This window comes from Sarcophilus harrisii, chromosome 3, assembly GCF_902635505.1.
Source record: "Sarcophilus harrisii chromosome 3, mSarHar1.11, whole genome shotgun sequence".
Classification (NCBI taxonomy): domain Eukaryota; kingdom Metazoa; phylum Chordata; class Mammalia; order Dasyuromorphia; family Dasyuridae; genus Sarcophilus; species Sarcophilus harrisii.
In genome coordinates, this window is record NC_045428.1 from 394021332 (window position 1) to 394036357 (window position 15026).

General features: G+C 32.7%; 1 protein-coding gene across 10 annotated transcripts in view; it reads right to left on the reverse strand.

Annotated features, from left to right (window-relative positions):
• Nucleotides 1–15026, reverse strand: part of OSBPL6 (oxysterol binding protein like 6) — a 249239-nt gene that overhangs the window by 73126 nt on the left and 161087 nt on the right. For 9 of the 10 annotated variants that reach the window (XM_031960409.1, XM_031960408.1, XM_031960407.1 and 6 more), the window contains 4 exons: nt 11988–12080; nt 5175–5297; nt 1650–1703; nt 45–158 (listed from right to left, as the gene is read on the reverse strand). In XM_031960409.1, coding sequence (XP_031816269.1) covers nt 45–158; nt 1650–1703; nt 5175–5297; nt 11988–12080 — 384 coding nt within the window. The remainder of the gene's footprint in view (nt 1–44; nt 159–1649; nt 1704–5174; nt 5298–11987; nt 12081–15026) is intronic. The other variant, XM_031960403.1, reaches the window with a different exon arrangement.

Genomic DNA, 15026 nt, shown 5'->3' on the forward strand with positions numbered 1-15026 from the left:
ACATTAAATTTCCCAGAAGAAAATTCTGCTTAATGACTGGTTACCTTTAGATGATAGATGTGCTCTTCAGTGTCAAGGTCTATCCTCCGGGCTTTCTTTTTAATCGACATAACTGATAAGCCAACATCAATGCTGCCATGGACCTTGCCTTTTTGAATCTAAAAATCAAAAGACTATGTAAATAGATTGGAAAAATATTCTAATAGATATGTTTCAATATTTAAAAAAAAATTTTTTTTTAAGGAGTTTGGTAGCTTTTTACATTTTTTAAAGAAAATAGGAACGCTATTTCTGTTCAAGGGCAAGAAAACCGAAATCTCTATCTGAAGAATTCAAGATGATTTCCCTATCCTCTTTTTAATAAGCAAATTAATCTATCTGCTATCAATTTATGTGATATAATCTATAAAGTCGATTCTTCATAAGTACTGATCTGAAGTTAAAGAGCTCTCATTTTTTCTTTTCAGATAAGAAACAAATTAATTTAACAGATTGCCTCTAAGACAGCACCATCAAAGAGATATGATCTTTGTGTATTATTCAGCCTCTAATATTCTTCATTAATCTCTTTCTAGTGAAATGAAGAGCCAAGAGCAAGATATATGGTTTCAGAAAATACCAACACAGCCTTGCCTTTTTTGGTTAATATTTTCATAATGCTTTTTGCTTATTTCTCTTTTTTCCCTCTTATTCTATTACTCCATTTATTTAAAAAAATTAAACAACCACTATTTCAGAGTCCTCAGCTAACTAAGGAAGATGCAAAATTTAGATGGGGATATTGGAGAATAAGAAATAAACATTGATGAAAATGATAATATCCAAATCCTTTTTCCCATATCCTCTTCTTGCCTCCAATTCTTCTTCTTTTCTGGCATCTGCCTCATATTTCTTTAATAATTAATGACTCTGGCTTTGAGAATAAAAATAAGATTGTCTACCCAATAAGAAAATGTGCTACAAAGATTCATTTCTTTTTGGTATAAACCTTGCTCTTAAAAATTTTGATGAAATCTTTTATAGTTTGGTTTGTTGCCTATTTGATCATGAGAGTCTTGAGAACAGGGATTATTTAAAATGGTAAAAATTATACAAAACATCATAGGCTATGGTATAAATGCCTTTGCTCAGCCATGGGTAGGCCCAGTGATCTGAAGGAGGTTACTTAACCTTTATAGAGATCACTTTTTAGTATTTGAAATGGGAATTTTATCTCCCCTATCTAGCTCCAAATTTTATAGCAGTTGTATAGATGTGATCTGAAAATTCTTAAGATGTTATACACATACCACACTATTATTAAGTAAATAAGATAATTTAATCTCATCCATGATAACATTAGGAATGACTACATTTTTAGCACATTACTTTAAGGGTCAATTTGAAAATGTCAATGGCATATCTTAAAACTGAATTCTGATTTTTTTCAGTCATAAATCTGAAATTTTGTACGAGCTTCACCATAAACACAAAACATAAGTCCTATAGAATCCAGGTAGTTTGGTTGCTTTATTAAATCTAAAATCACACCACAAGTGAACAAGTGAGATAAAGCTAGTAACTATAGACTAAAAATTATAATGCAATGATATGTAGTCACAAAAACAACTCTAAAGCAATCTTTGAAGAATATGTCAGGATTTACTTACATCAAGTGGTGCTTTTGAATATTTCAACATTCCATTATCCAGGACAAAAAACCTCTGCAAGAACAAAATAATTCACTATTAGTGGCTGTGAACCTGAATTATAATAAACATTTACAAATGTGAGTTTAATTTTTCTTGACATTCAGAATTTTCATAGTCAGTGAATTTAGCCAAAATAAAACACATTCCCTCAATGTACTTGGGATGTGTTTGTCACACTGAACAATTAGGAAGTTTCTATTTTATTCACTTCACCATTGACTAAACACATTTGCTTACTAGTTTCATAATCTGACAACAGAGGCCACTTATGGTTTCTCACACCAGTGAGAGCATCTCAATGTCTATATTGACTTTCCTTATTAATAGGATCATTTTTTTGTTTTGTTTTGTTTTGTTTTGTTTTTTTGAGAGTGAGAAATGACAAAAGAGAAAACTTCATGACATTTCTTGTTTACTCACATTCCTGATAGGTATGAGAAATATTCTAGATTAAGTGCCAGGGAAATTCTGCAAGTGACTATCTTATTACATTTGAATTTTTTCTTACTCTGGCAGATTTAGCTGAATTCCACTGGGAACCAGAGAAAGAAATGGATGTTTATACCAAAGTTGATGGATTTATCAATGGACCAAGGAGCTACTAAAATGTAAAAATAGTGACCCGGAACAAAATACTTCACTTCACTTCTCTATAGCCTAGTTTCTTTCTTTCTTTCTTTTTGATTAAATAGTAATATTAATTCCAGATAATATTAATAAAAATACATGTAGTTTGACAAAGACAAAAATGAATTCATAGGGAATTCATCCCAAATGTATACCTGGCACTCAGTGATCCTTGGTTCTCAACTGTCCTATCAATTACAGCTCTACAAAAAATAAGAAATCTCTTTATTTCCATCCCCATGCAATTCTAAGCCAAACAAATAATTCATAGTATGTAGCAAAACAATGGGTCCAGTGCCTTTCTCTTGTAAGCTATCAATGCCAGGGAGCCGTTTGTAGGAAGAAGTTCTCTCCAATGGAAAATTACTATGTGATTTAGTAGCCCTTAGCAATAGAAAAGGCAGGTTGATTTTAATGTTCCTCAACATATAACTCAAGAAAGACTAATATAATATCCATTTGCTACAAAATATGGAGAATTTAGACCTATGAGGCCAAATATAAGAAGGAAAGATTCATACTCGGAAAAAAAGTTATTCCAAATTTAGTTTAAAAGGCAATTAAGTGAGTAGATCATAGTTCAAATGTCACAGGGCTTGGGTTAGGTCAGAATAAAAATATGATTTATTTAGAGCACATTAGAGACAGAAATAATAAAATTGATTCTGGACCTCTACTATTTATGGGGAGAAATTTTCCACAGCATATTCTGAAGTCACAGTTGACTCAAAGCCAGTTCGATGAAATCATAGACTTTGTAAAAAAAAAAAAAAAAATTAAATTTAGTGACTCATATGTAATTTTGTTTCTATGCCCCCTATTCTCTCATATTATTTCCATCTGGGGAATAGAAGAGGATGGCAAGGTCACAGAAACAGACAGCAAGACTTATACTAGAAGACTTATGGAATGATTGAGATGGATTGAGAGAAAAACAGGTTCCTAACAGAGTATGACCAATGGCTCTATGGTCTTATGAAAAAAAAAAAAAAAAAGAAAGAAAGAAAGGAGAAGATATTACTGGGCTGCAGGTAGCAATGAGAATCCAGGGAAAGCAGCATGTAGAACAGGGAAAGAACACATAAATCAAAATCTCCTCAATATGTAGTTTAATTTAGCACCAGAGGATCTGGGTTCAGGTTCCAGCTCTGACACTTATTCATCACTTAGACAAGTCACTCTAGTCTAAGCTTCAGTTAGTCAATCAAATTAGGGAGTTGGACTCAATATCCTTTAAGTTACCTTCTAGTTTTAAATCTATATTCATGTGAGCCTATGAACTACAAGTAGTGATAGATGTCACTCATCTATAAGCCTTTCAATTCAGAATAACAAAATAAATACTTTGATTGTAAAAGTGACAGATGTGGATTTAAAAAAAAAAAAAAAAACCCAAAAACTTGGTTTAGGAATTCCTTAAAAGCCTATTCCATGATGCCAGATTGGACTCCATTATAGAAATCAATCTAAGGGTATCCAAAAGAAAATTATTTTTCCTTTACCCCTATACCATGAATCAGAGTGCAAGCAATGACAGGAATATTAAAGATTAATTGCTTACTACACAAAAATTAGAAATATTAAACTGGAAAGCTCTCTTCTATACTTAGGTAGATATAATCTAAAATAATGGCTCACAAACTTTTTGGTCTCAGGATCTTTTTATAACCTTAAAATTATTATCAACAAGGGGCTTTTGTTTAGACAAATTATATTCATCAATACTGGGCATGTTGGAGATTAAAAATGATCATTTAAAATGATTTGTAGATATAATTAACATATTTTTTGTGAAAAATAATTATTTTTAGAACAAAAAAAAAAAAAAAATAGTGAGAATGGCATTGCTTTACATATTCTCACAAATCTCGTCCAAATCTGGTTTAATAGAAAGAAAGCTAAATTCTCAGATATGCTTCTGCATTTAATCTGTTGATATGTTGTTTAAGTATATGAAGAAAATCTGGTCGTATACAGATGTACAGAAGGATATTTTATCAGATAAATAACACCTTAGTATTATTATGAAAATAATTTTGATCTTGCCAATTTCCTGCAAAACTCTCAGAAGGCCTGCAGACTCCATGTTAAGAATTGCTGGTTTAAAGAGCTTAAATAATACATTTCCATGGATACCTCTTTACCTTACTATATGATTTTAGTCTGTATATAAATTAATGAAGATGTACAAAAAAAAAAAAAAAGATAAAAAAGAAAAAGAAAAACCTTTTCAAAATCAATCACTTATCCTAATCCAAGCAATAAACACTTGGATTGAACCCAGGTAAAGGGGATGCTGGTATATATACAGCCAAAGCGTATTTGCTTGAAATCTAGAAGGATTTATGAATTTAGAAGAGGAAAATATTACCTTTTTGTTTCAAATAGCTGGTTTCCCTTGTAATTAATTCTATGAATTTTACATTATGCATTTAAAAACATCATTAAGACAGGGTATCCCTTATACTTCATTTGCCTGTAAAAGGATCTCTGATGCAAAAAAAGATTAAGAACCCCAATACAAAAAGTTTTTTGTTTGCATTAACTATAAGCACTAACTATATATAGTTGGCTAAATATAGGAGAGGGAGAAGTCCATACTGATTAATGGTGCTCTCAAAGATGGCATCCAAGAATAAGGCTATTCCCCAAAGTTCTCAGGTTTAAATATGCATAGTGATTATGATAGCCCCGGAGGTTAAGAACAGGTCTTGAAAACTATGCATTTTCACACAAATGACACTCGGTATTATGTGAACACAGGAAATACTTTGACTAGTCATAGTGAATAAAATAACTATGCCATCATCAATAATATTAATGATACTCTATACACAGAGACAATGAGAATTTCACCTTGTGCCAGCCTTTTAAAGGCCATTTTCTTTTCTTCAGCATAAATCCTTCATGTTTGTCTGGCTTCTGGACATTAGTCTGGCCTATTTTCAGGCCCTCTATTATTTCCCAGCTGTCGGCCTCCTGATAGAAAAGCAAGCAAGAAACAATTATACTGTGGAAAATATTTGCAATAAAACTATACCTACTAGGACACAATCTCTTTATGACACATTTTGAAGAGTACCAAATACAAACTACTAAGATGAATGCTATACATACATACATATATGTGTGAGTGAGTGTGTGTGTGTGTGTGTGTGTGTGTATATATATTTATGTACCTCAGAAACATGTATATCCTGGAGCAAGACTGTAAGCCATTAGACACATGAAGGTAGAAGAGACAAATAAATAAGAATATCTTAATACATTTTTATGACATATATATTTATTTCATAATATTTTACAAAAATATATTTTTACAAAATGTTTTCTAAAACAAGAAATTAGCAAGAAGAATGCTACTGTTTTACATATTTTTGCAAATCTCTGGCTTTGTAGAAGGCAGATCTTCATCAGGCACTGCACACTGTGGACTAAGTTCTGGGGCTATAAAGGCAAAGACACAAAGGGAGAGACATCTTGTACAACAAAATATCTAGAAGATAAATGAAAGATGACCAACAGAGAAGAAGATCAGGAAAGACTTCTTGTGGAAGACAGAATTTTAGTCCCAAAAGCCATGGAAGTCAATAGGTAAAGATAAGGATGGAGAAAACTTGCATGGGCAATAGCTAGTGTTAAATAAGCCTGGGTTTGGGAGATGAAGTTTCTTGTTCAAGGAATATCAGTGAGATAAGAATCAGGCAAGAGTTATTAGACTGTAGAGTATATTAGGGATGTGTGGTGGGGAGAGTACAGGTGGTGTAAGGTATATAAAGACTAGAAAATAGAGGATGGTGGGTTATAAAGGGCTTTAAATATCAAATATCTAAAAATAAATTAAATATCAAAGAGAGTATTTTATATTTGATGGAGTAGATAGCCAGTAAACTTTATTAAATAAGGGGAGTGGTTGACACGGTCAGACCTGCAATAGCATTTTGGCAGCTGGGTGAAGGACAGACTGGAGTGAAAACAGAATCGAGGCAATAGTAGAGTTATGAGGTGAAAAGGGTCTGCAGAGGGGATGGAGTTGTGTGAATAGAAAGGAACATGTGGGAGAAGTGACAAGTCTTGGAAACATTTTGGTTATAGAAAGGGGTGGGGTAGGAGAGAGAGAGAAGTAATGGATGAAACTGGGTGTCCCTCCTGGGTAACTGGGAGCATGGCAGTAACCTCAACAGTAATAAGGACATTAGGGAGAGAGGATGGTTTAGTTCAGTTTTTCATTTCAGGTGTCTAAAGGACATCTAGTTCAGGATGTCTAATAGGCAAAGACTGGAGTCAAGAGAGAATTTAGGGCTGGATAAGTAAATCTGAGAATCATCATCAAAATGATGATAATTGATGAGATGGTGATGAGATCACCAAGTGAACAGAACAGAAGAGGAAAAAAAGAAAAGGTTAAGCTGGCATGATTTACATGAAGATCCATTAAAAGAGATGTAGAAGAATCAGTCAAAAGAGGAAAGAGGAGAACCTCATTTTTCGCCCAACAAAATATGATATAAAGTTCTCAGCTAAGAAGGTGGAGGAGCAGAAACGATAAGATTTGAGAAAGGTTGAAAAGGTTTGGAAAAGCTACTGTGACGAGTAGTATAATAAAATTAAGAAAATATAAAAGGATTACTTTGCTCCATAAAGGCCCCATTGAGACAACATAACAAATTTGTAGTAGGTACAGTTGGAATGGTTTTATGATTTTCTCCAGGATTTCGCAGCATGTGTGAAGATATAAGGGCAGTATGATGGGAGTAATCCAAGACTGGAAATACAGTCAATAGGATATTCAAAAGAAGAAGACTGGTTCACAAAGGAATCAGGATGGGGAAAGCAAGAGTGTAGTCAGTGCAAAAAACTAAAGGGTTAAGGGACTGGAGGAAATGGAGATTTGTGTGCAATAGAAGATAAGGACATGATCATCTTTGTGTGTGGCTGAGGTGGGGTAGAAGAGTAAATCAAGGGAAATAAGTAAGTTATAGAATTGAGAGAGAAAAGTGTTTGAGAAGATATCAATATATATGCTAAAGCGTTCTGGTAAGAGAGCAAGCATTAAGATGAAAAAGATTAGAGTCATCAGGGAAGGACAGTGTCCTGAAGATTGTTGTCTACCAAAGGGATCTGTGAATTTAGAAGAACTAGAATTTTGATTGGGGGGTAGAAATGGACAGAATGAACCTTAAATAAGGAGAGATTAATAGAAGTATAGAGAGACCCAGGAAGTGGCAATAGAGGAATGAAAAGTATTACAATTCATCAACATCAATTAATGAGTCAGAAAAGAAGGCTGAAAATGCAACCAGTGCTGGAAAAGAGGGCCATGAAGGCTTCATCATCAGGAACAAGACAGGTCTCAGTAAGGAAAAGAATATGAAAGGTGTACGTAAAGACTTACAATGAAAGCAATTTTCCATGAGGCACATTTTCTAGAGAATACAATGAAAGGAGTGGGTAACTCTAAGGAATCAGAAATTTGGGTTAATGAATGGAAATAAGAAAAAGAACACAGAGAATGAGGAACAGGTTTATACAATAGTCAGGGAATCAGTATCACTGTAATAGACATATAATCTAATGGGAATTTGTTAATCACTGCTAAGTGAGTGCAGGATGGTTGTTTATATAAAGGGACTTGGTTTTAGGGTGGGGTCTCCTCAGTATAAGGGTAGGGGGTTAGTGGGGAATCTGATGGAATAGTTTTCTCTCCTGTACCATCAAGCAGACCAGGCCAGAAGACAGGTAGAAAGCAAGAAGAAATGGTGTGTCTCTCATCTCCTGCAGACTATAGGGTCCCTTGCAAGTAAGGAAACCACATGGAGATGAATATGGTATAATAAGACTGTTGGGAACTGTCCAGGTTATGATGACTCTTAAAAGTCAAATAGAAGATTCTATATCTGATCATGGAGGCAATAGGGAGTCACTGGAGTTCACCATTTATAGTAAATAGTGTTTGTTTTCAAATACTTTGTAAACTTTAAACTGCTATAGAGATAGAAGATATTGAGAATGAATAAGGGAAAGAGCTATTCATCGGTGTAGGGAAAAAGGTAACACAAAATCCTTTCACAGATGCAAAACTGTTGTCTTGGATAGTGAGGAGTAACTAGTTAGTGAGAGAGGCAGGATTAGAAATCAGGATTTCTTGTTTGCAAGACTTGTTCTATATTCACTAAGCTACTCCAAAAGTACTATTAAGCAAGCCATTAACAGAGGTGAGTTTTAGATATAATTCAGTCTAGTACCCTAGGTTCTATATATTTTCTCTACCAAAGCATCAAACACTGCAGGGATGCTATGTACCAGAAGTTTTCAGTTCCTATTGAAATTGCATTATAAGAACATTATATATTGGGCATATAAAGCATCAGAATAGTAGGAACATGTGACAATTACTAACAATATTTTGGTAAAAGTACTTTGAAAAGCACAAAGTGCCACAGTGATAGAAAATGTCTAAGATCATTATTACATGGGTTACTCCTCTGTACTGGGGAATTGTCTAAAGGAACTAATGAAAAAAAAAATGTAAAGGAAAGAAGTGTAGCAATATTAGATTAAACTATATTATAAGGCAGTAATTATCAAAACTATCTGCTACTAACTAAGAAATAGGTATATCAGTAGAACAGAGCAGACACACAATTTACAACTGCAAATGAATATAGGAACTTTGTATTTGATGAGTATAAAGACAAGTTCTGAAAATAAGAGTTCATTATTTGGTAAAAATTATTGGAAAAATTGGAAAGCAATGTGGAAGAAATTGTGCACACACCACTTTTTAAGATAAGTTCAAAATGGATTCATGACCATGATATAAAAAGAGATAGTATAAGAAAATCTGAAGAACATGGAACATTTAATCTATCAGAGTTATGGATAACTGTACAATTTATAAATAAATAAGAGATAAAGAACAGTGTGAAGATAATTTTGATTACAGTAAATTAAAAAGGTTTTGCACAAATAAAACAAATGTAGGCAAGATCAGAAAGAAAGCAGAAAACGTGGGGGAAAATGGAAATATGGAATTTAAAATGCTCACAGATCACAAGCAAGATTAGAAAAAATTGACAGAGGTTTTTATAAAGACCCTGGAAAATTTTGTTCTGGCCTTTATTTTCTATTAAAAACACTCAGTATTTCCTATTCTGGGACATCTTTTTGAGGCTACTTGTGATCTTTTTTTCTGAACTCTGGCATAATCCATTTCTATGAACTATGTCTCCACATGTACATCTTCAGAGACAATCTAGTTCATTCTCAAGGAACATTAACTGAATTTTCCGAGCTCTTTACTTCCAAAGATACATGTATAATATATCTCTTTGGGGGAAAAGAACACTTTTTATAAGCCTGGTGGGTCACCTCTCAACTTCCCCTTGTGTGAAGAATGCTTTTTATATCTTGTGCAAAATGGAAATACTTAATAATAAATAGAAATGCTTTTTAGGTTTCAGCTAATTAAACTTGGAGAATAATATCACTATGTCCCTATAGAGTTATAGCTACTGATTTCTATTACACTTGTTTCTTCTTTAGAAGGTTAGCAGCAGGGGAAAAGAATTTTTTTTATGAAAAGATAGAAGAAGCACTATAACATTTTTCTTAAGATTAAATCTGCCTAAATAACTGTTAAGATATATATACTTATATTGTATTTAATTTATACTTTAACATATTTAACATGTATTGGTCAACCTGCCATCGGGGGGAGGAAATGGAGGGAACGAAGGGAAAAAGTGGAACAAAAGGTTTGGCAATTGTCAATGCTGTAAAATTATCCATGCATATAACTTGTAAATAAAAAGCTATTAAAAAAAAAAAGATTAAATCTGCTTTATTCAAGTAGTTTTGAGCTATAATACTATTCAGTTAATACAGTATTTCTGAAGAACAGAAAGAGAAATAGCAAACAATCCAAATACAGTCTTAAGAATTAAACTAGTTGTCAAACTGACAGAGGCAAAGAATAAAAAAAGGAAAAATTTGATCTTAATTTGAAATGGCTGATACTGTCACAAATATAGTTTTGTGGAGAAGAAAAGAGAAGAAAGCATTAACACTAGAATGGTACGAGTATAAGATTTAAGAACTAACACTCAGTCCACAGCATTCTAATTTCAAATTTGAGTCTCTAAATTTCGCTTAGGCTGGATTTCTGCATTAGAAACTCTTTCTGACAAAGGGACATTTTAGTTTGTAATTATTTTCAGAATAAACCACAAATTCCCTATATTTTGCTTCTTGAATAAAAAAATCTATCCAAGAGGTCTAACGATAATGGCCAGTTGTTGCAAAAATGCAACATGGAACTTAAAAGTCTTTAGAGCTCTAATCTAGAATTTAAAGAAGTTCTTTAAGGAACAGAATAAAGTCTAGGACTTATAAGAACTTTAGAATAAAACTGCCCTGCCCTTGTGTCAAAATACTGCAGTAGTTTCTACAAGTTTCGAAAGTAAGCCATCGTGATTCCAAGAAAGTAAATTTAAGAGGAAATGTAACCATATCTTCCAACATCTTATTTGAGATACATGAGCAAAAATGTAATGCATTTTATACCTAAAAATATACTTAGTTAAAAAATGGGAATATATAAATTATATATTATATATAATTATTGAAGACAAGAAAGTTTTTGTTTATGTGGGTTATAGTGATATATTTTTATCATAACAGAAATTAAAACTGATGAATTTTAGAATATTTACTTATTTAAAAGTGATAACATTATGTTAACATAAAAACCTTTTCCAAAACAAAAAACCTATGAGAAGAATGGCATTATTTTATATTTTTGCAGATCATTTTAATGACTTAGAAGAAAACAGCTGGATTCTCATATCTGTTTCTACCTTCACTCTACTGAAATATGTTGCTTCAGTTGAAAAATATGAAGAAAATTCAGACTTATATAAAAATTTATTTGGAAAAGGGAGGAGTATTTTAATAGGCAAATGATGTCTTAGCATTATTATAAAGATAGTTTTGATCTTCCAGACTCTGATTTCAGGGATATCTTAGGGATTCTCAGATCACAGTTTGAAAATTATTGGCTTAGAGATATGGTGAGCAACAGAAGTTCTAACTTCCAAAAAGTATATTAGTTAATATATAAATATTTCTTTTGGCATCTCCCCATAAGTTAAGAAACTGAGAAGATGAAAATTTGTGCTTCTCCATAGAGCCTTATGCTACCAATAAGCTACAAGACCAGCTCATAAGAGTACCTATCCACCATTTTACCCTTCCAGGTATAAATAATATATTCAAATCAGATCCAGAATTGGAAGAGATCTTTATTAGGCCATCCAGTGCAATTTCCTCATTTTTACAGATGAGAAAACTGAGGCCCAGAAAGGAAAAATGATTCTTTTCATTTTAGTGGTAATATTATGTCTTCCACCATTTTTTTTCTTTTGACAAAACAAAATTTGGAGCTTTTATCATAACTGTGCAAATCCTCCCCTGCCCCCACAAGGACTGAACAATGTCCTGTTAGTCAGGGTATCATAACTTTCCTACACTGTGAATAGGAGGAGGTGGAAGGTTGCTCTTGCCTTGGGCTTCATAGCTTACTTAGTTCTGATGAGTATAAAAATTCCACACGGTTTAAACCCTTCCCAAACAAGCATGCTACAGAAGTGACCATCGTTCCTCACTGACCTTAGATAGTGAGACAGGTTCAGTTTCTAGCAACTGCCTGCTTGCAGATGGCTCATTACCAGTAGAAGCATTCCTCTCTAAAATGTGGACACTCTAAAAACAAAGTGAGAGTAAAGCGAAAGTTAAGGGCCCAATCTCTGATGTGCATTCCATAGATTAGAAATAATAGAATAAATGTGAAGCATGAAGAGACAAGGGAGAAAAAAAAAATGAACAATTTAAAATGTGATAAATTCCCCAACCAGAGTTGGCAGCATCAACCACTCAAGTAGCCAAACAGTATCATTTCCCTTCTCATTGATTACTTAAGGCTGTATTTCTGCTGAGATGCTGTAGCAATGTTTGCTATCACCATGCTGACTTTATTTCAGATTTGCTAGGACACAAATAACAATCAGTATGAAGTTATAATCCTTCTAAGTAATTTGGCCCAGAAATGTGTGGATTTGTTTCAGTCAATCACGGGGGTATACTAGAAAATGTTTTACAATTGGCTCTCTGAGAGGGAAAATATGCCTATGACACACACATTTCAGTTTAATTTGCCTAATTAACACTTTCTCCATCACTTTTTTATGTCTAGTCAAACAACAAGACAATAAACCAAGACAAGATTTGTAGCCTTTTTGGATTTCCAAGGTGAGAATGCTCACACTGAAAATTGAACAATCACTCTCTTGAGCCAAAATGAGCTGGTGTCTGTCTAGCACACCTGAGTCAATCCATAAATAACCACCATGGGATATTTTAGAAGTTTAATAAACATGAGTCTCTACAGAACTTCCTGAGAAAGAACACAATGGCTAACATTTATATAGGGCTTTAAGGTTTAAAAATTTTTAGTACATTATCATAAAATTATTTCATTTGATCTTCACACCACCTCTGTGAGTTAGGTACTATTATTGTACCCATTTTAAAGATAAAAAAAAAAAAAAAAACTGAGACAGAAAGAGTTAGTGACTTGCCCAAGTCCACCCAGTTACCAATTATCTGAGGCAGATCGTTTAATTCCAATTCCAACACTCTTATCCATACCTGGATAAGAAGATATAAATTTATTGCAATCAAAGGAAAAGTCAAGAGGATTAAATATTTTAATAAATCATTTTAAATCATCCAAAAAACCCGAAGGCACAACTATCATTAATGCAATAACAGTAATATTACAATAATAATAATAATAACAGTGTTACATCATATATCACAGCAGTTTGGCGCTTCCTTTCCTGAGGAATCATTATTAGTGGTGAGCATTAAAGATATAGTTTCTTATTCTTAAAAAATATTATATATCATTGTGTTGCTATGCAACAAAAATTATGTATAAGCTCTGGATCACAAGGAAAATCAGTTACAAAACATGAGGGATAATGCACAGTTGCTCTGAAGTCCACAAAAATATCAGTTACTTCCAACTGGATGATATTTTCCATAGATATAGTTTAGTAATAAGTTCAAAATATTAAATAGAAGTTTTATTTTCATTCTCTAAATTGTTAAGAACACAAATGAAATAAGAATTAGTTGAAGTTATATTCTTGAGAGTAGAAATATTAAGAAATGCTAGTATGACTCCAATGGTAATAAAAATTTCTCATCAGCTGGGGCTCCTTTTCCTTTTTAGAAGAGATATTCACTCCCAGGTGGCTAGCCTCACTTAGAATGACAATGTTAATACCAACAGATATTACTTAAGTAAGCCTAAAGCAAATGGGCACCATGGAGTGATGCTTTAGACAAGCCCTTTTGAAACTATGTGATTCCAAAAGAGAAAACTACTCTTTAAAGCTAAATTAATATTAAGGTTTTAGCATTCTCAATTTGTAAGTTGAACCTAGAATTTGAATGACATCCCATAACCAAAGCAAAGAAAGTCAGCTGAACATAAAACTCAAACTTCTCTATTGAGACTATATTCTCAGGAATTGAAACATGGAGCTTAAAAGTATATATTGATTTCTTCTCCTTGAACATGCAGGATGTTAGCATGGTATCTATCCCAAAGAAAACATGGAGAAAGGAAAAATATACCTGATATATTTAATTATATTTATTGAACATAATTTTAATTTGATCTGCAATGTTTTCAAGCTCTTTCAATCCATCTGCATCACCAAACGTATCCATAAAGCAATGTAATGGAAAATTTTGGTACAGAGAAAATTGAACCTATTTTTCAATTATTATCAGAACTACAATGAGAAAAGGTTCTAGGAAAATGTTTAGGGTTCTTAAAATGTTACTTTAAATATTTGAGAAATTGTGGAAAGCACAAAAAAAAAAAAAAACCAAATAGACCATTTAAACATGGATGTATTTTTTTTTAAATCACTTAGTTGATGAAAATAAATCAACTTTTTTTTCTTATTAACAATTAAGCTAATTATAGACATCATTATAGAGAACCAGAAAATGACTATTAGTGAATAGAAGGAGAGAATAAACATCAGCTAATTTAAGCAACACTTGGTATGCTCTCCTTTAAAAACATTTAAAAGTAAACTTTCTTTGAACAACTTTTCTCCTTGTAGAATTTCCTATGGCTACATCTTTCACTTATGGTCTCCAAGTCAAGTAGTCTATTCATCAAGAAGTAAAGTTGCAGTAGACATGAATTCTGGAAAATTTCTTTTAAAGGAAAAATGAAGTTTCTTTTGAGTGTTTGGACTTTGTTTTCCCTAAGAACAGACCCTCACTTCCCAAATCTGTCAAGAAAAAGAATACACAATTAGAAAAGTAAAATCTGAGAAGAAATTTCACATTAGCAAAACAGCAGAAAGAGAGGATTATTACTCAAGAAACTAGGACACTAGTTTAGGAAAAGGATTCACTTAATGTGCAAGTCAAATCACAGAAATAATTTACTGCAATAAAATGAATTTATGCATATCAAATGGGCTAAATGAATTTGACCTCTGGAGTGACAAATCAATATGCTTAAGAGCTGCTGGAATGGAACTGATCAAATTAACAAACTTTTTTCACTCATTGCTCACAGACTAATACCAATTGGTCTATATAAAAGAAGAGCAATTT